Raw genomic sequence first — 24,872 nt, 5'->3', positions numbered from 1 at the left:
AATCGCAACCACCAGCTAATTGGGGGATGGACTGTACCAGGCCCCGTACTTGCAAGCACACAAGAACCTGGTCTGGGTTCACCTCAATTGAACTGCCAGACTCAGATCCCCAACCATGAAAAGACAAGAGGACAAATCAATAAACCACTCCAGCCATATGTTGGCAGTGAAAAACAGGATAAATGGAGACTCCAAGATAGACAAGATATGTCAACCAGTGGATTCTGCAGCAATTTCTTTGTGCTTGGAATGGCGAAATTGACAGCAATTCAAAACCACTTGAGCAAGACCCTTGGACATGCCCAACATTGGGGCCCTAAGATGGAAGGGAAACTGGGTGGGGCTTCTCCCTTTACCTCCCTTTTCACCCCAGATATTGGGGAAAAAATGTGGAAATGATTGTCTTTCCCACTTTCCTATAGCCCTTAAACCCTTGTGCCCTAATTAACTGTGTAAAGATTGTCAAAAATAAAATTTTTAAAACGGGAAAAAATCCAATTCGCTAATCTATAACATTTCATTGATGAGTTTAACCCATTTACATTCAAGGTTAATATGAATGGGTAGTAATTTGGTCCTGTCATTTTAGCAATGGGTTGTTCATTGGTTTAGTCTTCTGTTGTCATTTTACTGGGATGTTCTTCCCATTTGCCTTTGGTTTTGGTAGGTGCTGTTCCTCTTCTCTGTCAAGAGAACATCTTGAAGTATCATTTGTAGGGCAGGTTTGGAAGAGGCAAATTCTTTTAACTTTTCTTTACTGTGGAAGAATTTTATTTCATTTTCAAAGACAAAAGAAAGCTTTGCTGGATATGTTATCCTGGGCCGACAATTTTTTGCTTTTAGAATCTGAAATATGTCACTCCATTCTCTTCTTGCTTGTAGAGTTTCCTGTGAGAAGTCTCCTGTGAGCTTAATTGGCAATCCTTTATATGTCAGTTGATTTTTTTCACGTGCACATCTAAGGATCTTTTCCTTATGTTCAGTTGAAGAGAGCTTGATAATCATGTGTCTTGGTGAAGATCGCTTTGGGTCAAGCCTGTGGGGAGTTCTGTATCCCTCCTGGATCTTGTTTCCCAATTCTATCTCTAGATTAGGGAAATTTTTCCTTAGTATTTCATTGAACACACCCTTAACCCCAGCTTCTCTTTCTGCACCTTCTGGGATTCCCATAATTCTTATATTTGGCCTCTTAATAGTGTCTTTCAATTCTTGAATCCTTTTTTGGGTCTGATCCAGCTCTGCTTCCAGCTTTTTTCTTTTTTCCCTCTGGTGACAGGAATTGTCTTCTAATGTTGAGATTCTTTCTTCTGCCTCCTTCATTCTATTTTGGAGACTCCCCACTGTACTTTTAATTTGCTCCACTCTATTCTTCATTTCTGATGTATCATCAACCTTTATTTGCTTCACTGCCGTTACTTGCTGTGTAATACATTCCCTGAATTCCTTGAGTACCTGATTCATGTACTTCTCATAATTGATAAGTAGCTTTATAAGAAGCACTTTCAATTCTTTATCTCCCATTTTCTCGATGTCTTCCTCAGTAAACTTTGAGGTTGACAAAGGGTTTTGCTGCTTTGCAGGGGAGTCTTCAGTAACATTCATTGTGGCACTGTTTCTTTTGCCCTTGGTCATTGTGCTTCTGGTTATCAGATTCTTTTTGGGATAGGTTTCTAAGCTGTGTTACCCACAGATCTACAGTTCAATTTTACTTATTGCAGTTGGTACCTGGTACTTTCTTTGCAGTCACTTGTACCACTCCCTTGATACTGATCTTGTCAGAACCTGTTGGCTGTTAGGTCTGAGGGCCACACAGATCTATTTTGATCTGTACAATGCCAAAGTCAGTATTGTTTCCCTGTGGGACACTGAAATGCACTGAGCTCAGCGAGTCTGTTCCCAGCTCAGCACATGTGTAGCTCACTGTTTTCCCCACACGTACAAAATGACACCCAATTTGGCTGTAGGGGATGGACTGGGCTGTTAAATTGATCCTGTTCCCTGCACTGCCTGTCTGGCACCTGCTGCTCTGTCTCTGCTCTTGGTCAAATCAAACAGACCAGCAGGATTGGACAGTTCTTTGAGTTGAGCTCCTGAGCTCCCGGTAAACGTCCCTTCCCACCTTGGTGCTGGTGGAGTTCCGGCTGCCAGTGGAGTTTAGATCGTGACTCGCTGAATGCCACTGGGGTATCAGTCACTGCAACACCACACGGTTGTGTCTGCTGCTTTCCTGTGTCTATCAGTGAATGTATTCAAAGTTACAGGATCATAAGGATGTAGATATGGTCAGCCTTGGAAGCTGCTCAGTTAGGCAGGTTTCGTGAGCTGAAAACACCAGATGCTAAAGTATCTTTGGAGGTTTATTCCAGCAGCGCAGGAACGGGATAGAAGTGGTGGGAGATCAACGCGGAAAAGAGGAAGGTTGAGGAAGCGGGAAGGCCGGAAAGAGCCAGACTTTTGTTTTAATATCCGTTTGTTTTTACTGCTCACTCATTACTTATCCATCTAATCTTGAACTTTGTAACTAGTAGACCTCAGATTTGTTTTTGTGTAACAGTTCTACTTCAGTAGTGAAAGTTTTTCAGGTTAGGTTTCTCTGAAAGAATGTCTGAAAAGGCTTGTGCCACAGAGAGCAACAGTGACTAGATAATGGAACCTCACTGCCTCTGATGAAATCACTTCCTAGCCTCTGGACCTTACACCCACCCCTTTAATCTCCATTGGGCATTGTTGGTCTTGTCATTTGGGTGGAAGGAATCCAGCATGATTCTTAACTGGTTTAGAATTGCTCTTTATGGTAGAATAGAAATGACACTCTCTAGATTATATTGCTTCTAAGCGTTTGTTTTGAAATGTTGGTAGTTTAAATTCCTTTGCACTTATAGTACTGTACTTTTTAAAAAAACCCATCTATTGATGACTATTTGAGAAAATACTCCTTTATTTTCTTATCCCTTCTTTCCATCAGTGCTTTTAGCCATATGTTTTTTTCTTTATTGTCTTCCCCAGATAGAATGTAACTTTCTTGTAATGGCTGAGACACCTGTGGGTTCCTACTCACTCCTGCAGTGCCTCTTAAAATGTACTAGATAAGTCCTTCAATCTTTGTTTGGTGAAATAGACTATCAACAAATACTAATTTTTATTGCTTTAGAATTAATACAATTTCTCTTTTAATAAACTACTTGGGTTTTTATTTCTGCTTTGTTTATTTTAGAAAAATAACCTACATTTTACTTTATTTCAAGTTTTCCTAAAACATAATTTATCCTTCCTTTTGATTTATGACATTTGAGATATACAAATGTTTATTAAACTAGGCATAAAATTCTTAAATTTGAATACCATGTTTGCTATGAATATTTATTTTCTTATCACTCAGAAATTTGGTCTATGTAGTTGCTTAGTAATCATTTAACAGGCCTATAGGGGGAAAGCCATGAGCTAATGCTCAGTGAAAATTAAGTATTACGTTACCATTTGAAAAATTACACACTTTAATCAGTAAAATATAGGAAAACTCAGTTTGTAATCTTTTTTTTTTTTTGTCATTATAGGGTAAAGTTCACCTCGAATTAAAACTGAATGAACTGATTACAGAAAATGGAACTGTGTGCCAGCAGCTTGTTGTACAGTAAGCATGTTTTGTTGTGTTTTTGGTTTTTTTTTTTTTTTTTTTTTTTTTTTTTTTTAGTAAAAGTCAACTAGCAATAATTCTTTTTATATTATCCTAACTCTTTATTTGAAGCTTTGGGTTAGATTTTTGATTCAGAGGGTCAGGCTGCCATTTGAGGTGTCTGCATCCCAACTCTGCTGTCCAATCCAGTTTTCCCCTTCACTGCTCCTTAGCAGGGAACAGGTTAAGTAGTTAGATTCTTGCAGCCCAGGTGGAAGCCCCCACTTCTGGCTCCTGGCTCTAGCCTCACCCAGTCTGGGTGTTGTAGACATTTAGGGAGTGAAGCAACCCTGAAAGCTTTCTCTGTTTTACTTTCTATGTTTCTCTGCCTTTTAAATAAAAACATAATTTTCTTTAAAGGATCTGTTTCAGGATGACATCTGTAGTTGACATGTCTCTTTAGTCTGTTAATCAGAGATAGTTCTTAGCTTTTGTTTGTCTTTCATGTTAGACATTTTTAAATGGTTTCATCCATTTATTTTAATATGTTTTGATTTGCTGCATTTACCTATTAAAGATAAGTTAAGTTGAATTAGGCTTGCTTCCACCACTCCCTCACTTGCTTCACTTGGTTATGGTAATCATTTCAGATTCCCTTAGTTGGATTGGTTTGGTTTGTTTGCATTCAGTTTAAGTTCCTTCATGCGTTTGCTGAATTAATTTTATTTTTTAGTATGTAGATTATAAGCTTGGTTTCAAATGTTGAGAGATGTGATTTAATCTTCTCTGCCCGCAGGCACCCCAATCTATCCCTGTAGCTTTTGCCTTTATTAAAGTGTCATCTGGGTTGAATCAGAGTTCTTGCAGCCCTTTTTGTCTGATGTCTCTAGCTTAGCATAGTGCTGTTGAGATTACATATTGTTTATTTTCTGTTATAACTGTAGATTCTGTACCCTTCTTTTCACAAATGGCAGAAGTGATGCACAAATAGGTTAAGAATCCCAAAATCTTACAGGAAGTGATAACCTCAATTTGAACTGTTGGAAGTTAGATTTTTTTTTTTATTGAGATAATTTTAAATTTATAGGCAGTTACAAAGAAATCTCCAATACTCCTCACTCAGTTTCCCTCAGTGGTTATATCTTATGTAAGTATAGCACAAGATCATGTGCTCGGCGTCGTGGCCTAGCAGTTAAAGTGCTCGCCTTTCATATGCTGGGATCCCATTTGGGCACCGGTTCTAATCCCGGCAGCTCCACTTCCCATCCAGTTCCCTGCTTGTGGCCTAGGAAAGTAATCAAGGATGGCCCATAGCCTTGGGAATCTGCACCTGGAGGAAGTTCCTGGACCTGGCTTTGGATTGGTGCAGCACCGGCCATTGCGCTCACTTAGGGAGTGAATCATCAGATGGAAGATCTTCCTCTCTGTCTCTCTTCTTCTCTGTATATCTGACTTTGTAATAAAAATAAAAAATAAATCTTTAAAAAAAAAGTATAGCACAAGATCAAACTCCAAACATTTGTATTGGTACAATGTGAGCGTATAGTTATGTATCTTTTAATTACATGTATAAATTTATGTAATCAAAAGTACATTGAGGGTGAAGAACTATTGTATGATCATAAAGGTTTTCCTTATGCTATTCCTCTACAAAAGTTACGTCCACTCATTTCTCCACCATAATACCTAACCCTTGTTAACCTTTTAGTTTGTTTTCATATTTATAAGTTTATCATTTCAAGAATGTTAGGTAAATAGAATCTTACTGTAAGTGACGTTTTACAGTTAACTTTTTCGTTTTCGTCTTTCCAAGTTGTGCATACTTTCTTGTAGAGAGACTATAGTTGGAATCTACTCTTATTAATCATTTTTGCTGATCTATTTCAGTTTGTTTAATGTTTGTGATTTAATGTAATTTTTTAAAACAAGATTTATGTATTTATTGGAAGGGTAGAGTTACAGAAAGAGTGGGACACTGAGAGAGGGAGTTATCTTCCATCTACTAATTTTCTCTCCAAATGGACACTACAGCCAGGTCTGGGCCAAGCTAAAACCAGATGCTAGGAACTCCATCCAGGTCTCCCCTGTGGGTGCAGGGGCCCATGCAGTTGAGCCATCTTCAGCTTGATACTTTGTTATTCAGATTTTCTCTGATTGTTTTAAAATCTCTTCCTCTGCCTTTACTTTTCTATGTGTTTTAGTTTGCTTATTTAATACCTTGTAATAGATTTCTAAGGTATCTTATCCTGATTGGGGTTCATTCAGCTTCTTGAATATATTCTTTATACTTTGCCAGATTTGGGGAAATTTCAGCCATTACTACTTTAACACTCTGTCCTTTCTGTTTTGTCCTCTCTTTTCAGAATTCTAGTGGCATATGTTTGCTTGTGGTCCCACAGGCTCTTGAGGCTTTGTTCTTTGGCTTATTCCCACCTGCAATTTGTTTCTCTCTTTTGTTCATTTGGTATTTCTTTTGATCTGTCTTCAAATCTTCCTTTTGTTCACTCCATTCTCCTGCTTATCTCATCTTTTGAGATCTTTAGTTTGGTAAATGTAATTTTACATTTTAAAATTTACATTTGTTTCTTGTTTGTATTTTTATTTATTTGTGGAGACTTTAATTTTACTAAAACTTTATATTCATTTGTTTTAAGTATATACATAAGTGCTGTTTTAAACATTTCTTTAGTTGAGAGAGTGCTCCTATCCATTGTGTACCCCTCATGGCTGCAGTGACTGGGCTGGGCAGGAGCTGACAGCTGGGAACATAATCCGGATCTCCTGCATGGGGGACGCGAACCTACTTATATAAGGCATCACAAAGCCCCTCTCAAAGGCCTGCATTAGCAATAAGCTGGTGTCAGGAGCTGGAGATAAGTGTGTCTAGATATTCTGATATGACATACAAGTGGTATGATGGGTGATTTTTCTGATGGTTTGACTTAGAATGCTTTAGTTTTTTTTGGATGATACAAGCGTAATAAACATTCAGTGGAAAACATACTTCGTATTTTGAACTTTGATCTTTTCTGGCCCAGCGATATGAGGCACAGTATTCTCCTGTGGTATTGGGCTGCAGCAGCACCCAGCTAGCTACTGAGTCACATTACTGTTCCCCAGGTGGCCTCCACTGACAACGTGGTGGAAGAGGTTGAATGTCCTGGAAAAAGATAAAAGTCTTGGCTTCCTCCTAGTGTTCTTCACTACCACCATGGCACTGTACGGATGGGGAGAATCTCATTGCTATGTGGTAGAATGGAAACCCTAGATCTCTAGGTGGTCTCTGACTGAAACCATGCAGGGGGCCCAGCGGTGTGGCCTAGCAGTTAAAGTGCTCGCCTTTCATGTGCTGGGATCCCATTTGGGCATCGGTTCTAATCCCAGCAGCTCCACTTCCCATCCAGTTCCCTGCTTGTGGCCTGGGAAAGCAGTTGAGGACGGCCCAAGGCTTTGGGATCCTGTACCTGTGTGGAAGACCTGGAGGAGGTTGCTGGCTCCTGGCTTTGGATTGGTGCAGCACCAGCCATTGCGCTCACTTAGGGAGTGAATCATCGGATGGAAGATCTTCCTCTCTATCTCTCCTCCTCTCTATATATCTGAGTTTGTAATAAAAATAAATAAATCTTTTTAAAAAAACATGCAGGGAGGGAACTCCCTTACTCTTATCCCATGTCGTATGTGGAAATCTAGCTGCCTCGCCATCTTTGGCTTTTGTGGTATGAAGATGGAGCCAAATTCATATGAGTTTTTTGTTTTCAGAGTAGATGCATATTGTCAAAGAAGAGTTTCTGTCTTGTTAGGCTGCGCATTTCCTGACCCTTTGGTTATAGAGAATTGTTTTGTTTGTTTGTTTGTTTTTGTTTTTTGTCTTTGCCCAACTGATATTTCTGAATTACTTGCCTCTTTTCACCAGTCTGGAATATATAAAGAGAAAGCTGAGGCAGTACATTTTTCCGTGTCTTGTCTTGGGTCCTGTTCTTCTAATTGTTTTTCTTCTGTTAACTTTTCAAGGTTTTGTAATATGCTATTCTTAGTTGGGAGAGCAAAGAGGTACTCATCTTTTCCATCTTATCCTAAAAATGGAAACCAATTTATTTCCTGTTATTTGTCTATAGTATTCCACTATGTAGAGTCTGTTCATCCATTTGCCAAGTTGATAGATTCTTGAGTTGTTTCTAGTTTGGAACTGGTATAAAGGAAGCTGCTATACATGTTCTTAAACTGATCCTTCCATAGACACATGCTGTTCTGTAATGTTTTCTCTCTCTTTTTTAATTTATTTATTTTGAATGTCATGGAGAGGAAGAGACAGAAATCTTCTGTTTCTTGCTTCACTCCCATATGGCTGCAATGACGAGCAGGTCTCGCCAAGAGCCTCATCTGTGTCTCCCGTGTGAGTGGCAGGGACCCAAATACCTGGGCTAACATCTGTTGCTTTTCCCAGGCCATGAACAGGGACTGGCATAACGGCTCAAGTGGCCATTTTGTTCATTTTTCAGCTTTGCAGGCATTTTGAAGTTTGTGGTATTCTGTTTGTCAGTAATGGTGATAACATGGCTTCCTGTGGTTTTCTTTGCCTTCTTACTGAAATTTTGGTTTTGGGAGGTGAGGGTAGTGTATGAAAAGATTTATATCCTAGTAGTTGCTGTTATCTTCTAGACCTGGAAGACCCCTGTCTTGAATGGTTTTTGAACTTCAATAAGAATCTTACCCAAAAATCTGTTCTTACCCATACTTTTTATTTTCCTCTGTATCTTTTTCCATGATGATTCACTATAATTTTTTTTAAAGATTTATTTTTATTATTTTTTTTATTGGAAAGGTGGATATACAGAGAGGGGGGACAGAGAGGAAGATCTTCCGTCCAATGATTCACTCCCCAAGTGAGCACTATGGCCGATGCTATGCCGGTCCGAAGCCAGGAGCCTCTTCCGCGTCTCCCACACGAGTGCAGGGTCCCAAAGCTTTGGGCTGTCCTCCACTGCTCTCCCGGGCCACAGGCAGGGAGCTGGAAGGGAAGCGGGGCTGCCGGGATAGAACCGGCGCCCATATTGGAACCCGGGCGTGCAAGGCGAGGACCTTAACCACTGTGCCACCACGCCGGGCCCATGGACTAATTTTTTATAAAGATTTGTTTATTTGAAAGTCTGAGTTATAGAAAGTGCCATCTTTAGCTGTTTGTTCATTTTGCAAATGGTCACAGCAAGCCAGGGCTCGGCCAGGCAGAAAGCAGGAGCCGGGTACTTCTTCTGGGTCTCCACGAGGGTACAGATGCCCAAGAACTTGGTCCATCTCCTGCTGGATGCACAGGTGCATTATCAGGAGCTGGATTAAAAGTAGAGAAGCTGGAACTTGAACTGGTGCCCATGTGGGATGCTGGTGTCACAAGTGGTGGCTTTCCCTATCATGTCACAATGCCATCCCCATTATCAGTTTTTTTCTTGCAGATTCCCTAACTCCCCTTGCTCTTTATCAGTCTTAGTTATCTGGGAAAACCCTAAAACCTGTGAAACAAGCTCCTCCTTGATTCAGTCTGTACTTGAATATTGCTGGAGAAAGTTATACAGACAAATTGATCATCATGGATCTCCTGTGTACACTTATTCTGCCTTTCTGCCTTGGTGCAGAATGGCACCAATCTAAAATGTATGGTTCTCCATCATCAAAGACCGAAATTTGGTAATATCTTTCTGAATGCAAACCTACATTAATTCATTTGCACCCACTTTTCTTTCTGAGCAGTAAAGGGGGCTCTCTTCTCTCTTAGAATGAATTTTTAGATCTAAGCTCAGAACTCTGTTTCTTCACTTATGCTTTCTTCTGCTGTATTATCTGTCAGCTTTACTCTCTCCTCCTAGATGTTTCTCACAAATAAATTAGCATTAGTTCCAACTGCCTTTCTTCCAGTCCAGTTTGCTGCTTATGCCCATTGGGAAGGCAGAGGTTGATGACCCCTCCCTTGCATGTGGGAGACCAGGATGAAATTGCTGGCTCCCAGCCTTTGACCTGGCCTAGACATGGCTGTTGCAGACATTTGGGAAATTAGTGAATAGATGGACTATCTCTATCTCTCTCTGTGTCACTCTGCCTTTCAAATAAACAGATCATTAAAAATTTTTAAATGAAAATGTTGGGATTGAGTGATATGCATGTATATACTCTATATTATTTTATCTTTCTTTAACAAATAAAATCATTTTAAAATGAAAGTTTGTGGGCCTGGCGCAATGGTGCAGTGGTTAAGGTCCTCACCTTGCACGCCAGGGATCCCATATGGCCGCCGGTTCTAATTCCGACAGCCCCGCTTCCCATCCAGCTCCCTGCTTGTGGCCTGGGAAAGCAGTTGAGGACAGGACGGCCCAAAGCTTTGGGACCCTGCACCTGCGCGGGAGACCCAGAAGAATCTCCTGGCTTCGGACCGGCATAGCATCGGCCGTTGCAGCTCACTTGGGGAGTGAATCATTGGACAGAAGATCTTCTTCTCTGTCTCTCCTCTCTGTATATCCGCCTTTCCAATAAAAAATTTAAAAAAAATCTTTTTTAAAAAAAATGAAAGTTTGTAAAAATTGTAAATAACTTGGGGCTGCCACTGCGGCATGGCAAGTTAATCTTCTCTCTGTGACATTGGCATCCCATATGGGCTTGGTTTTCAAGACTTCTGCCTGCTCCACTTTGAATTCAGCCCAAGTCTGTGGACTCCTTCGCCCTTGTAGGAGACCTGGAGGAAGTTCTAGGTTCTTGTCTTTGATGGTTCTAGCGCCTACTGTTGTGACCTATGGGTGGAAGATCTCTCTCTCTCTTGCTCCGTCTCTCCTTCTCTGTTTAATTCTGACTTTTATTATTTTTTAATGTCTAGAAATGTGAGGTTTTTGTGTTTGTTTTTTTAAAGATTTATTTATTTTTATTACAAAGTCAGACATATAGAGAAGAGGAGAGACAGAGAGGAAGATCTTCCGTCCGATGATTCATTCCCTAAGTGAGCGCAATGGCCGGTGCTGCACCAATCCAAAGCCAGGAGCCAGCAACCTCTTCCTAGTCTCCCACGCAGGTGCAGGGTCCCAAAGCCTTGGGCTTTCCTCTACTGCTTTCCCAGGCCACAAGCAGGGAACTGGATGGGAAGTGGAGCTGCCGGGATTAGAACCGGTGCCCAAATGGGATCCCAGCACATGAAAGCCGAGCACTTTAGCCGCTAGGCCACGCCGCCAGGCTCTATTTTTTTTTTTTTTTGATGATGTTTATATAATTGAGAAGGATACATGCCCGTGTGGACCCTGATTAGGGTAGGAAGGGTTAAGGAACAGGGGAAAGCAGGTGAGATAATTTGCTCCCAATTTTCTTTTTCTTCTTGCTGTATCTGGGGGAAGGGTGGAGAGCAGGGCAGAAGCCTCACCAGCATCCTAAATGCATCCAATGTCGAGCTGCTCAGGTGGTTTCGATCATTCTGAAATACTGTCGATCTTGTTGATCCAAAGATGAGGAAATCCTTCCAAGGTCCATTTGCTGTGAATGCTTGGCTGAGAGAGTTGTTCAATTTGTTCTGCCCTTCATCCTCTGTTATGGTACTAGATGTCCTCTGCAGGCCCCAGTGAACTGCCATATCCTCCATGTGCATCTGGGCGTGCTATCTGCTCTGCTCCACAGGCCTCCGCAACTGAAGAAACCCACTTCTGACTCATGCACTCCACAGTCAGACCACAGATCCTCCCATTCTCGACTGGTTGATGTTTGAGGCCAGTGGTTCATGGAACAGGGGAGGTTCCCCAAAGAAGCCTTGCCTGAGGTGACCCCAGACCTGATTCCTGTGTGTGCCAGCCAGTACAGGTTCCATCTCAATACGTCACCCACGTCAGCCTACACACACACTAGTGGTTGCAGTTGCTGAGTCAGTTTTGTCTCCAGCCCCATCTCCTATGCAAACCAGTGGGTGCTGTGATCCAGCCAGTCCTGTCCACCACATACTCGGCCCTCATGTACACCAGCAGGAACTGCAGCCAAATTGAAGTGACCCCCAGTAATCCGCACAAGGCCCACCGCAGCCCTGGTTCCTGCAGCAAACTTGTCCAGTTAGTCCCACATCCCATTAGGTTCTTGTAAATACCAATGAGTGCTGGAGCCTATCCCAGCCCAGCCAACCCCATTATGCCGCCCACACTTATGCTACCACCAGCCCAGCTATGTCCGCCCCCATTCTGTGGCAGCCATTGGAGAGGTGCCCACAGTGTACTTACTGGGCCCACTCCCAGCCTCAGAGCTTGTACTTTCCAGGTGGTTCTGCAGTCTAGCTTGGCAGGACTTTCCCTGAGTCTCAGCACTTGCCAGCTGATGCCATGGCACAGCCCTACCAACTAAATCTGCCTTTCAAGTGAAAATAGATATGTGTGTTTGTGGGGAAATTGTTAATACCCTGTATAGTCAGCCAAAGTATGTGTTTTGAGTTTCAAACTTCTGTGACCATTTTGATCTGTAGCAACATTATTAACTTAACACATATAAAACCTAAATGTTGGGATAGGCATTTGGCCTGGTGGTTAAGATTGCTGTTTGGAGAACTCACACCACACAACTGAGAGTGTCTGCATTCATACCCCATCTCCACTCACTGGATCCTAGCTCCCTGCTAATACACATCCCTAGGCACAGCAAGTGATGGATAGGCAGCTGAATCTCATAATATATGGGAGACTCGACTTGAGTTTCTGGCTTCCTGTTTTGGTGACTGTTGCAGGTCAGTGCAAGCATTTAAGGAGTGGACTGATGAATCAGAGCTCTGTCTTCTGCCTTTCTAAGGGTCAGTGGATGAGTAGAAACTCCCAAGGGGTTTGGGACCAGAGGATTAAAAAAACCTGAAATATTGAATCTCATACCTATCAGTTCTTCATCACAATCTTTCGTTTTCTAAAGATTTATTTTATTTTTATTGGAAAAGCAGATTTATAGAGAGGAGATACAGAAAGATCCTCCCAATGAATGCTGGCTCATTCCTCAAGTGATTGCAATGGCCAGAGCTGAGCCAATCCGAAGCTAGGAGCCAGGAACTTCCTTCAGGTCTCCCATATGGGCGCATGGTCCCAAGCTTTGGGCCATCCTTGACGGCTTTCCCAGGCCACAAGCATGGAGCTGGATGGGCAGTGGAGCTGCCGGGACATGAACTGGCGCTCGCCCATATAGGATTCTGGTTCATGCAAGGCAAGGATTTAGCCACTGAGCCATCATGCTGGGCCCCTTCCTCACAATCTTAATAAGAAAATCATTCTGTGTGTTCTTCATGGCAACCCTTGTGTTTATCATCTGTAGGCTTTTCAATTATTGATGTCTCTGTATCTAGATAGGACATGGACTATAGCACGTTTTCATTATCCTTGTATACTGATTATTCTGAGTCATTACTGGTTCGGTGTCTAATGGTTTTTCTTTTCAATATGGGTTGAACTTTTGGAGGGGAGGAGGTCTCTGCATTCCTGATTATTTTCTTTTGGATGCCAACCATGGTGAAATTACTGGAGATTTTTGTATCCCTATGAATATACTTGAGCTTTGTTCAGGATTCAGTTAACTCACTTAGAAATAGTTTAATCATTTGGTGAATTGCTTTTGAGCTTTGTGAGACCAAAGTACAGCAACCTTTATTATTCAGTACTTACTTTTCCCCACTGCTGAGACAGCACCTTCAGTACTACCAGAGTTAGCAAGTCTTCTATGGCAATTGGTGGGACTTCATGTTAGCTACATGTAGCCTTTGAGAATTATTCTGTACCTTTCTTAAGCTTATGTCGTTTTCTGACATGTACTTGCTTGTCAGCACTCAGCTGCTGGCTTGATTCTTGTAGCTCTTGGGAGACAGTGTTCTGTGTGCAGCTTTCTTACAATTCTATGTACTAAGGACTTTGGCCACTCTGGCCACCCACTCAGCCCTTGACTGGAAGATTTCTCTCTTTCTGTTAGGGGTACCATGTGGTAGTAAGCTGGAGCAATTAGGGCTCTTTCTATTTCTTACCCCTCAGGGCCACTTCTTTTGTTGTTGCTTGATTTTGTTGTTGATCTATTTTTTGTTTATTTTATGTGTAGGGTAAATCCATGCGTGGAACCTCGTCTTGGATGGGCACAGAAATTGACTTTTTGTCTTTTAATTTAAACAAAAAATGTGAAGGAAAGATTTAGATCAGTCTGTTTGAATTAAATTTATTTTCCCTTATAATACTAAATAATATATTAATTTCTATTTTTATGTGTCAAATATAAACAAAATGTAAGATCATTTAATGTGGTTATTTTCAGCATTTTTCCTTGTCCATATTGATTTATGATGTGTAATTGCTTGATTTTAAGATTAGAAAACAAATAAATGACATCCTACATACATAGATAAATATTATTTCAGAATACATGTTGTAACCTGTGTGCTATAGTATTAAGCTTGGCGGACAACTCAGTCTTCAGTTCTCTTGTATTTGGTACTAAAGGGTAATGATTTTGTTCCTCTTATGCTTTTGGTTTATGCACATCATTGTTTTTGTTGTATTTATATTTTAGGGGGCTTATTTGGTTTATTCTGATTTGTCTCACAAGTTCTTCTTGTAAACATTTATTTGTTCTTATTGGAAAGACAAATATACAGAGGGAAAAATCTTCCATCTGCTGGCTCATCCCCAAGTGGCCGCCAACAGCCAAAGCTGAGCCGATCTGAAGCCAGAAGCCCAGAGCCTCCTCTGGGTGTCCCACATGGGTGCAGGATCCCAAGGCTTTGGGCCATCCTTGACTTCTTTCTCAGGCCACAGGCAGGGAGCTGGATGGGAAGTGGAGCAGCTGGGACACGAACTGGTGCCCATTGAGCTCTACCCCCCCTCGAGCTCTACATTCTTCTTGAGCATGGCATGGTCATAGTCTTCTTCAAGTTGTTTGTGAGGGTTAGGTGCATTTTGAGAAAATACATAATAAGCAGCAAATGCTGTATTTACAGGTATCATTTTGAGGTTTCAACTGAAAAGTGTAAGTTTCAAACAGTATGTACAGTGGGAAAATTTTACTGTGCCTGAACCTAATATTAAAAACCAGAGTTATGGTCATGGCGTGGTGTTTGCTTTCATTAGATTCAGAATTTTTAAATTTGATTTTGATGCCCAGATTAATAGAAATGAGTCATAATATCATTTCTCTTGTTACCCACAGTATTCCATTTGCATTTCACCCACATTTGTGAAGACAGACTATGGAGGGAAGTATGGCTCAATGCCTTAGGTCTCTCAGCAACTGAGGTTTTTCAGCCGTATTTAGGGCTTTTCCTTGGGGATTCAGAAATGCTGACCATTAATTAGAACTATACTCATTAACGACATGAATGCTGAGAAAATCTGAGGAAAAAGTCATTAAGTAAAATTCTTTGTTTTGTGCAAATGGAATGGATGGGATGATCGTGTTTTCTATGGTCTAAAACATATTCTACACAATGATACAGGAGCTACAAAGGCTATAAAATTATGTGATGCTTGCCCTATCTTTATGAATCAGAATTTAAGTGGAAACCACAGTTGTTTCCTTGTATGCCATTCATGCTTTAGCAGAGGATATGATGTCATAGTGCTGGTTTGATCTGTAGCTTCTCATTAAGGTTTGTAGAAGCCACAGCAGTTTTGATGTATTATCAAACCACAAATGTATCTTGTTGAGTGTTAAGCTGGAAGAAATGTGTTAATATTAGTCTCAGTATTGATTGAATGTGCCGTGTCTGGTTTAGGCCTATGTTTTTTTAATTTAACAAATAAATAAATGCATTTGGAGGGGCTTTAATAATTCATGGAAAATGAAAACTATGAAAATGCATGAATTATAAAATTTTTTGCACCAAAGTAAATTTAACTTTCATTTGTTTTTGAGAAATACGATAAATGCCTGCAGTGGCTGAGGCTGGGTCAGGACCAAGCCATGAGCGCCAAATTCAGTCTGTCAGGGACTTAGGAGCCATCACCCAGTGCCTCCTAGGTTGCTCGTTAACATGAAGCTGGAAGGCATGAAGCCAGAGCTGGAACCCAGGCACTCTGGTAGGAAATGCAGGCATTCCAACCAGCATTTTAACTACTAGGCCAAACACCTGTAACACACTTATCTTCTAATTCTATAAACGTTTTGAAATACCTTTATACACATTTCTTTGGGAAAGATAATATGTAAGCATGTAACTATTGAGCTGTGGAAAACAATTTTGAACCTCTTAAATATAATAATTTGTACTAAAATATAACGTTTTATCTTGATAACTTGGCTCAGATATGTTAAATCTCTTTTACTCAACCTTAGCATCAAGGCATGCCATGGATTGCCTCTCATAAATGGACAAAGCTGTGATCCTTATGCAACAGTTTCTCTGGTGGGCCCTTCTAGGTAATGTTACTTGCATTATTATTAAGTTTGATATGAAGAATTAGAAAGTTAAGTTGCTGAGAACTAATATTAAATGGTTATTTGTGAGACACAGTAGTGAATGCTTTGAAAAGAATATATTGAGTTCTGTCATATACTTGTAAGTAGCCAAGTTGTGTTCTACAGGAAATAAAAAGGTTACAGTTTCAAATCTGCCATAATCTTGGGATGTAAGGGGGGAAAACTCAGATTTATTCCATTAAAGTATACTTTACAACATAAACTTTGCCACCCTCATTAACATTCCTGCTATGAAATGTTCTAAACTTTTTGCAGATAAAATACTGTTTGAACTAATACTAACTCTTAATAACAAAAATAATTTCCATATTTTTATCTGGAAATAATCATTTCTATTCACGGAGAGAGAATTCTAAGGTTTAAACAAATTACTTGAAACACTAGAGCATGCTGAAATGTACCACATTGTTGATTAAATTATTTTGGGAGGGGAGCCTTTGGTACATTATCAAGTGATACTGTTGTATATTTTATAACCTTATTGTTCTTAGTTGCTTTAAAGATTGACCAGTTTGAAATTTCTCTATAACTTGATGGGTTAAAATGTGGAAATAGCAGGGAGAGAGGAACTCCTATGCCTGCAAAATTGTAAAAAGGAAAATAAAAATAAAAGATAAATAATAAAATAAATGAATAAGTGTTTTAAATGTGGAAACAAAAAGCATACTCTTCTTTCTGCAACCCAAGAATTCTTATTACTCTTATTTTATTTTGTGGAAAATCACTAAGTCACTCAAGTTACTTACATAGCTTACCTACATATGCACTTTTGTACCCAGAGCCTCATCCCATGCCTGATACACATGGGATGCTCAGTGGTATGCTATTCTTACAGTTGGTATTTGTTGTTAAAGCAGATACTATTGCAATTTTAAATGCTATCAAAGGGATTTATTTTTGTATGTCAAAAATATTAGGCCTACCAGTTCTAAGCATTAGGTTATGGGCCTAATATATCCTATCTGTACACATTTTTTTCATTGTAATAATGAGTCTTCAAAAACTTCACATAAGGCACATACTTTATGCATAGATTTAAATTTGTGACATGTTAAAATAAACTTATGTTTTAGTTATGTTTTCTCATCAACTTTTTGGTATATACTAATATACTGAAAAACTGGCAAATGAATTTGTTTAAAAAGTCACTGTTGATTTTACCTTTGTACTATAATTGTATAAAATGTTAACCTTTAGGGAGGTTGGGTAAAGGCACAGGACTTCCCTGTATTTTTCTCTGTTACTTCCTCTTCACTCTATAATTATTTCAAAAGGACTTTTTAAAGTCATTGTTGTTATAGCTGAAGCTCAAGAAATAATGTAACTTAAAAATGCTTTGCATACCCTTCAGGTATTTCTCAGTGCACATAAGGATAATGTAGACTTTACTCGGTAAAAGTCATCTTGTATACTGAGTTGTTTATGTAATAGAATATGTTTAGAAACCACATGAACAGAGCTTGGCAATCAATCTAGTGTAGCTATAAAGAGAATTCTATAATATTTGCATAAGAAATAGAAAACTTAGACATTCTTAGATTTCATGAGAACATATTCCCACCCCTAGAAGTATTTGAAACTGCAGCCTTCCCTGAGTCATCCTAACATTTAAACAGAGGCCAGTCTCCCTGGTTGGACATAGTGTGTTTTATAATTGTGTACTATTAAGTTCTACAAGGTAAAACTCTACCACATTGGAACAGGAATGATCAAAAGAAGACAAAAGTAAAGAAGAAAACAAGCAATCCACAGTTTAACGAAATCTTTTACTTTGAGGTAATTTTTTGTTTTATATAAATGTTAACATTGAAAATTAATATTGAATGCTAGTTTCTTTTCTCAAGTCATGACCCTAATAATTGCTTTATTAACTAATGCAGCTGTGCAATTCTGTCCTTAAAAAAGCAGAACTATGGAGTTGTACAATGGAGGCCCAATGTAAGGCAGAGGTCTGAGAGATCTGGGAGTGGAGAGGAGTAGGGCTGTGTACATTCCCCAGTTGTCGTCGCCGTGTTATCATCTTCATCTCCTCTACCAGCCCCCCAACACCTGATCAGCCTCCTGCCTTCCCACTGCCCCAACACTCTGCTCAGCCTCCTGCTCCCCACTCCCCCAACACCCTGCTCAGACTCCTCTCTTCCCACTCCTCCAGCACCCTGCTCAGCCTCCTTCCAGCACAAGGTGATCAAACTCTTCTTCATAGTATTGTTTGAAAACTGCCAGTGAAGTATGATTATCATTTGGTAGATCTGAATTCTAGCCCAAAGTTTACTGCAAACAAGCTACTATTTGACCCAAGTTTCTTATCTCATGAAAGGATAATATTGCAAGGGAAATGCAGTAGCAGTTCTATCCAGCTCAGAGCATGTGGAGGCCTTGAGATTAATGTACTGTATGATTAATCAGAACCCTATTAAGTTCTTTGTGGCCTAATTCATTTTGTAGACATACAATTGTTTCCATAGAGACCTTCAGCTGCCTTGAAGTTTCAAAAACAATGCTTTGGAGTTCTTTAGGGCATTTAAGTTTTATTTGTTTTGCTTTTGTTATTTGGAGACCACATTAAAAACCACATAAGACTGTAATAGTGGAACATGCTGTAGTTGATGTTAACATGTAGCCAATGTGCTTCCTTCTTTAGCATGAATTTTTATTGGATTTCAAAGTAAACAGTGTTATTCTTACCTGTACTCATTCAAAAACAGAGATGGCAGAAATGCTACAAGTAAAGTGGAAAAAAATGGGGTAGAAATGAGGGAAAAACGGAAGAAAATGTACCAATGTGAGATTTTTTCATTGCTCGACTAAGAATTTGGTATGGTTGTCCATCTGTACTACTTAGTGTGTGTTACATCTGGCCTGGAGGAAAACAGGCTTAGAGGACTGCTGATTGATGGTACTCAAATAGTCAACTTCAGATGAAAGGAAATCTCTGTGCTTCATGTCCTGCCTCCTCACTGCAAGCAGATGGCCCTTTAAACTTGCGTGCTGCACCAAGAATGTTCAGAGAGGCTTTTGTTGAGTTGACTGTAAAGGCAAATGCTATTTAATCTCCATTCTCTCACTAGAGTGAGTGACATAGGGCACACAATAGTATGCATATAAATTCATAGCAGTGAAACATTCTCGATTCAGGGTAGGTCATGTGAGCTGTGCTTGGTTTCACAGGGTCAGGAGAGGAGAGATAGTTGGAGAGAAGGAACATTTTAGTAACGGGACAGATGGAAAAGGTAAAAAAGTGTGTGTAAACAACAGCAGGAGTGATTTAACTGGATTTGTTTAAGATAATAATGGAAACTAACATTGGAAAGATAGTAGAGAGCTGCAAGTGTCTTGCTGGGGTAATAAATTTTAGCCATTGAATGTTTTTGAGATTGGAAGCCATAGGACAGCAATGTTTTGGAAGAATTAGCCATTATCTGTGGGCCAGGTAGTTTAGGAAGAGAAATTGAAGTCCTAGAAATTGTGTTGTTGTTTGGGTCTAAAAAGGAGGAGGACGTGTGTTCCAAGAGTGTGTGCAGAATACTGCAAAGCTCAGGGTAACAAGTGAGTTACAAAAGAAAAGAAGGTAAGGAATCAGATGTTGCCTTCTTTTGGAAAAATAAAGTTAGGAGGAAGGAAAGGTAAGTGGTTGAGTTTGAGGTGTGATATTTGAAATTCTCCAGTAGGCAACTCTGAACTTGTGACGAGTCAGGAAAGGCAGGCAGTGCAGGTGTGCAGTCACAGAGGAGAGTGAAGACGCTCATCTACTCATCTAAGTGCGCAACTTCATTTCTGTACTTTCACTTCCTCAATTTTAAGATGAGGATAATAAGTCTAGTTTTGTGCCTCAGCAGCATTCTGATGGATAAAGGAGATAATGGACATGAAAGTGCTGTGTAGCTCTCAGTTGTTTTCAGAGTAAGATAAAAGATAAAACATGTTTGTACGTTCTGAGGAAGAATTGGACCAGTAAAAGGTTGTGATGATGCCTTCAGGTAAACTGGGAAGAACATTGCTGAACAAGGAGGTTTAGTCGCATGATGACTAGATCAGAAAGAGGTCAAGGAAGGTGAGAATTGAAAACTGATCTTCACACTTGGTGATGATGAGAAACTTTTAGGAGGAAGTAGTGTGGCTCTCTCACAAAACATCCTCCTAAAATCTGTCTTTATCACCAAATCTTTCCTAGGATCAGAATTTCTCAGACTTGAGTGAGGTGAACAAGCTGGAATGCTGCAGTTAAAGTAGTGCACCCTTGACACATAATGCGTTTGGACCCTCATGTGGAGAAAATGACAAGAAAATTTGTCAAGTGGAGAGGCTGTGTGGGAGTGGACTTGTTCAGTGGGTGGTAGTTGAGAAAGTTCTGCTGATAGCCTAGGTATTTTCAGCGAAAGTGTGAACAGGAAGTGTGGGTGGGATTGGTAGCCTAAGAAATGTGAGAAAGTTTTTGAGCAGCACTTAGCAAGTATAACTTCATTTAAATAGGATGTTTTCACTGTTATGGTCATCTAAAGACTATCAACCAGAGAACCTTATGCTATCACGAGAGTTGATAGGAAGGCAGAAATGCTTTCATATTTTCTTTTTTATATCACCTAATTTTCATCTTCACTTGTTGCTTTATTCAATTTTGGGGCAAAATTTTTCCTAGATATTCTCCTCTACTTTTATCCAGAATTGATATCATTGGAAATGATAATTTTGAAGTTCTGATTGGAAAAAAGGTAGCAAAAGTTATTTTTTTGACTGGAATATTTTGTTGGTAGGTAACCAGATCCAGTAGTTACACCAGGAAGTCCCAGTTCCAGGTAGAAGAGGAGGACATTGAAAAACTAGAAATCAGGTATGTGCTTTGAGGGGGTAACAGAATTTTTTCTGTGCCAAAAAATCATCCTAAATTTAATTTAAAAAGGTGAATTAATCCTGATAGAATTCTTTATTTGCAAGTTAGTTGATGAAATTTAAGAGGAATTTGCATCTATTTTAAATCTAAGTTATCAGAATATCACAGGGTTAGTCAGAGGTCTGTCAGGTTTTAAAAAACGATGTAATTTTTGCCTTCGTAGCTTTGATTTTCCTCAAATTTAATGGATCATAACATCTAAGTGTCTCAGCCAATTTAGAAATAATTTTTTTATTCTTCTTAACATATCTGCTGACTAACAGAAATTTCAGTGAGGTAAGAAGATGATTCCACAGGTGCATGTGTTTGAAGTTTGTGCTATATCCCAGGTTTTAAATATTTGTGCCATTTTGGAAGGAAAAGCTTTGTAAATGCATGTACAGGTGTGGTGTTCACAGTGTGCTGATCGCAAAGGTGTATTAATATTATGTTTGCAGTGATCAGGTAATGTCTTTGTCTAAACTACCTATCTTTGCATATTAATTGGTCATACTAGAGAAGCTAGTCTTGTGTTGGTTTCTTTTCTCAAATCCAATAAAATAACTGTAGTCCTTACTGCCTTCGGATAAAATAAACCCTAGAATTTCAAATAAGGAATGTAAATGCCTTCTTTTAGAAAATTGGCAAATTGGTGCTTTTTTGTGCTTTTAAATAAAAGCTGCTAATAGCATTTTGCTCTTTTGGTTTAGATAATTAGGTTTAACAGTGCTAACATATTTTTGAGCATGTAAAATTAATGCTGTGACAAATCAAAATAATTTTAAGTATTTGGAAGGATGCATTATTTTAAACATTACTTACAAACATTGAAGCCAGTTTTCCATTTTCAGGATTGACTTGTGGAACAATGGAAACTTGGTCCAAGATATTTTCTTAGGTGAGATTAAGGTTCCTGTGAATGTATTAAGAAATGATTCGTCTCATCAAGCCTGGTAAGAAAACATTTTAAAGGACTCCGGAATTATTCATTTTTAAGACAAATAGTATGTGTGCAAGCAAATGCTTACTTAGGGGGACAGTGTCTGGCATTAAATTACCTGCATCTATATCCGAGCACTTCCTACCAATGCATACCTTGGGAAGTACAAGCAACAGCTCAAGCAGTGGGTCCCTGCAGCTCGCATAGGAGTCCTTGGTTGGATTCCCTGCATCTGACTTCAGCCCAGCCTGTTTGTTGCATCTATTTAGAGAATAAGCCTGTGGACAGGAGCGTGTCTCTCTTTCAGATAAACATATAAATGCTTCAAGTTTCAGGACCTGAACTGTAATATTGAAACAAAAGAACTGAATTGTTTAGGAACTTTTCTGTTTAAAATTAAATCTTAACTCTAAAAGAAAAAATGGAAAACATTGGGACTGGCTCTCTGGCATAATGGGCTAGTCCTCTGCTTTTGGCACCAGCATCCCTGGGCTCGAGTCCTTGGGCCCCTGTACCCACGTTGGAGGTTTGAAAGAAGCTCCTGGCTCCTGGCTTTGGATTGGCTCTGTTCCTCCCATTGTAACCATTTGGAGACTGAACCAGCAGATTGAAGATCTCTCCCTGTCTCTTTTTCTCTGTCAATTTGCTTTAAAAAAAAATTCAAAACCTTACAAAAAGAATTGCCCATGTTAAAACATGCTTATTTATGAATCAGCACCTACAATTCACAAACTGTATGGATCATAGGAACTGTGCATATCTGGAAGTGGAGGCCTTTTAGAGGACTTGGCGATACATGGGAACTGCCTTCACTTACACCCGGGGAAGGCCCTCAGTTGTTTCCCTGTCTATGGTATGAATGTTATGGAGCTCAATAATGACTTCAGTGTTATCTTGCCATTTCATGACTCTAATAATGAGATTAAACTAATGTTAAATTGATTGATCAGAGCTTTTCACAATCACTATGAAAAAATGGATAAAACTTTGGTGCCTGTCATCCGCCCCCCCTCCTTTTTTAAAGATTTATTTTATTTGTTTTGAGAGAATTAACGGAGATTGTTCTGCTGGCTCACTCCCCAGATGGCTTCAAAGGCTGAGGTTAAGAAAGACTGAAGCCACGAGCTTCATCAAGGTCGCATATGTGGTTGGCAGGGTCCCAAAGCGAGGCCTCCTCCACTGCTGTCCCAGGCCATGGAACAGTCAGGATTGGAATGGGTAACCCTGGGAGATGCTGGTGTCACAGGCCGCCACTTAGCTGTCTATACCATAGCGCCAGCCTCTTTACTTTCTACAAATAATACATATTTTTTAAATGGAAATTTCTAAACTCAATTTGCCAAATTTTTTTTTCCAGTACTATTCAGTATAGAAGAAAAAGTGAGTTGTGCCTCCCAGGGTTCCTCTGGGTGAATTTGAAGTGTGCCATACAGCCCTTATTTTATGTGGAACTATCTCTAGTCAGGGTTCCAAATTTGGCAAAACTGTGTTCAGTTACCATGGTAGGATAAAAGAACAGTGATAGAAGTTAATTTTATTCTTAAAGTGCTTTTTTTGCCAACACTAGAAATACTTTGAAGTAACCTGCCGTAAATATAAATGCTAAAATTTGATAACATGAAACAAATATCTACTAATTTATTGATACTAACATAAGGGTGAATAAAAATATGATTGTTATTTCCTTTTTTTAAATTTTTTTTCACATTTTATTATTATTGCTATCATTTTATGATACAGTTCCATATTCCCTTATCCCCTCCCCAATTCCCTCCCCCCCCCCAAGATCCTTTATATCATTACTAACATATAGTTCTTCATAATCAGTCATATGTTCATCATTGCGGGCATGGACAATGGCAGAGAATCCTATTGTCAAAATATAATATAAACAGTTTCACTGTAAGTCCATCTTTGTCTGGAAACAGAAACGCATACCACACTGCATCCTCACATCTGGTTGTTAGTCTCCATTACGTAACTACTGTACATTCCCTTAATTGAAAAGTCATGGTACAACATCAACAATAGAAAGAAAAATAGAAATTTACAATGCCATGAAGTTAAATGACATGTTACTAGATATGACAGTCTCCATTACACAACTACTTTCCCTTCCCTTAAATGAAGAGCCACAAAACAAAATCAACATCCGAGAGAAAAAAGAAATTAACAACACCAAGAATTTAAACAACATGCTATTAAATGTCTAACGTGCAGCTGAAGAAGTGAAAATCAAGAACCTTCTTGAAGAAAATGATGCCACTGTATTTCCTTTTAAATTGGAAATAAAACTGAGCCTGTTAATTTGTTACTGAGTTATGGCACCCCCTTGTGGGGTTAATGATAATTGCATAAAAACACAACAAACTATCTATTTTTAGGATTTCAACCATATTCTTGCTAGTGTTGATCTTAACAAAGAATTACAATGTTAGTAAGTGCTTTAATTCCACTTTTTTGAAAAGTATGTTTGCTTTCCTTTTATGTATACACAAGCAAATATATATCTTTTCCCCCTTTTTATGCAAATGGATGTCTGTTGGAGTCTACTCTCCATGCTGCTTTTTTCACATAACAGCATAGTAGGACATCAGTAAATAAATGCCTTCTGACTCTTGATAGAAGTTAAGAGTACGGGCTCTGGGACACAACTGCCTCGGTTCAGATCCCATCCTTTCCATGAACTGTGTGACCATGAACAGGTTACTCAGACTGTTTGTAAAAAGATTTCTTTGGCGTAAAATGGGATTGATAGAACTCATTCCTTCTCCTAAAGTTAAGCAAATGAAATGAGTTCATGTAGACAAAGCTCCAAGTACTGTATTTATGTCTAACTCACACTATTACTGTTGTAATCATTATCATCATCATTATCATTGTTCTAAATCAATACATACAAAATGTCCATATCTTTTGTTTGTTCACCAGTGTTCCACTGTTTGAAATGTTATAAAGAGAACCTTAAGGATAATCTAATTCAGTCTCATTTCACCAGTTCCTACAATGACAGTTTG

At 39.3% G+C, this 24,872-nt stretch overlaps 1 protein-coding gene across 8 annotated transcripts in view; it reads left to right on the top strand.

Annotated features, from left to right (window-relative positions):
• Window positions 1–24,872, top strand: part of RASA2 (RAS p21 protein activator 2) — a 109,755-nt gene that overhangs the window by 49,195 nt on the left and 35,688 nt on the right. For all 8 annotated transcript variants that reach the window (XM_041004055.1, XM_041004062.1, XM_041004047.1 and 5 more), the window contains exons 5-9: window positions 3,555–3,631; window positions 15,905–15,988; window positions 17,752–17,824; window positions 20,800–20,876; window positions 21,767–21,868. In XM_041004055.1, coding sequence (XP_040859989.1) covers window positions 3,555–3,631; window positions 15,905–15,988; window positions 17,752–17,824; window positions 20,800–20,876; window positions 21,767–21,868 — 413 coding nt within the window. The remainder of the gene's footprint in view (window positions 1–3,554; window positions 3,632–15,904; window positions 15,989–17,751; window positions 17,825–20,799; window positions 20,877–21,766; window positions 21,869–24,872) is intronic.

The sequence above is a fragment of the Ochotona curzoniae genome, unplaced genomic scaffold, assembly GCF_017591425.1.
Source record: "Ochotona curzoniae isolate NIBS_2020 unplaced genomic scaffold, NIBS_Ocur_1.0 contig_1302, whole genome shotgun sequence".
Lineage (NCBI taxonomy): Eukaryota > Metazoa > Chordata > Mammalia > Lagomorpha > Ochotonidae > Ochotona > Ochotona curzoniae.
This window is presented reverse-complemented; position numbering and strand designations above follow the sequence as displayed.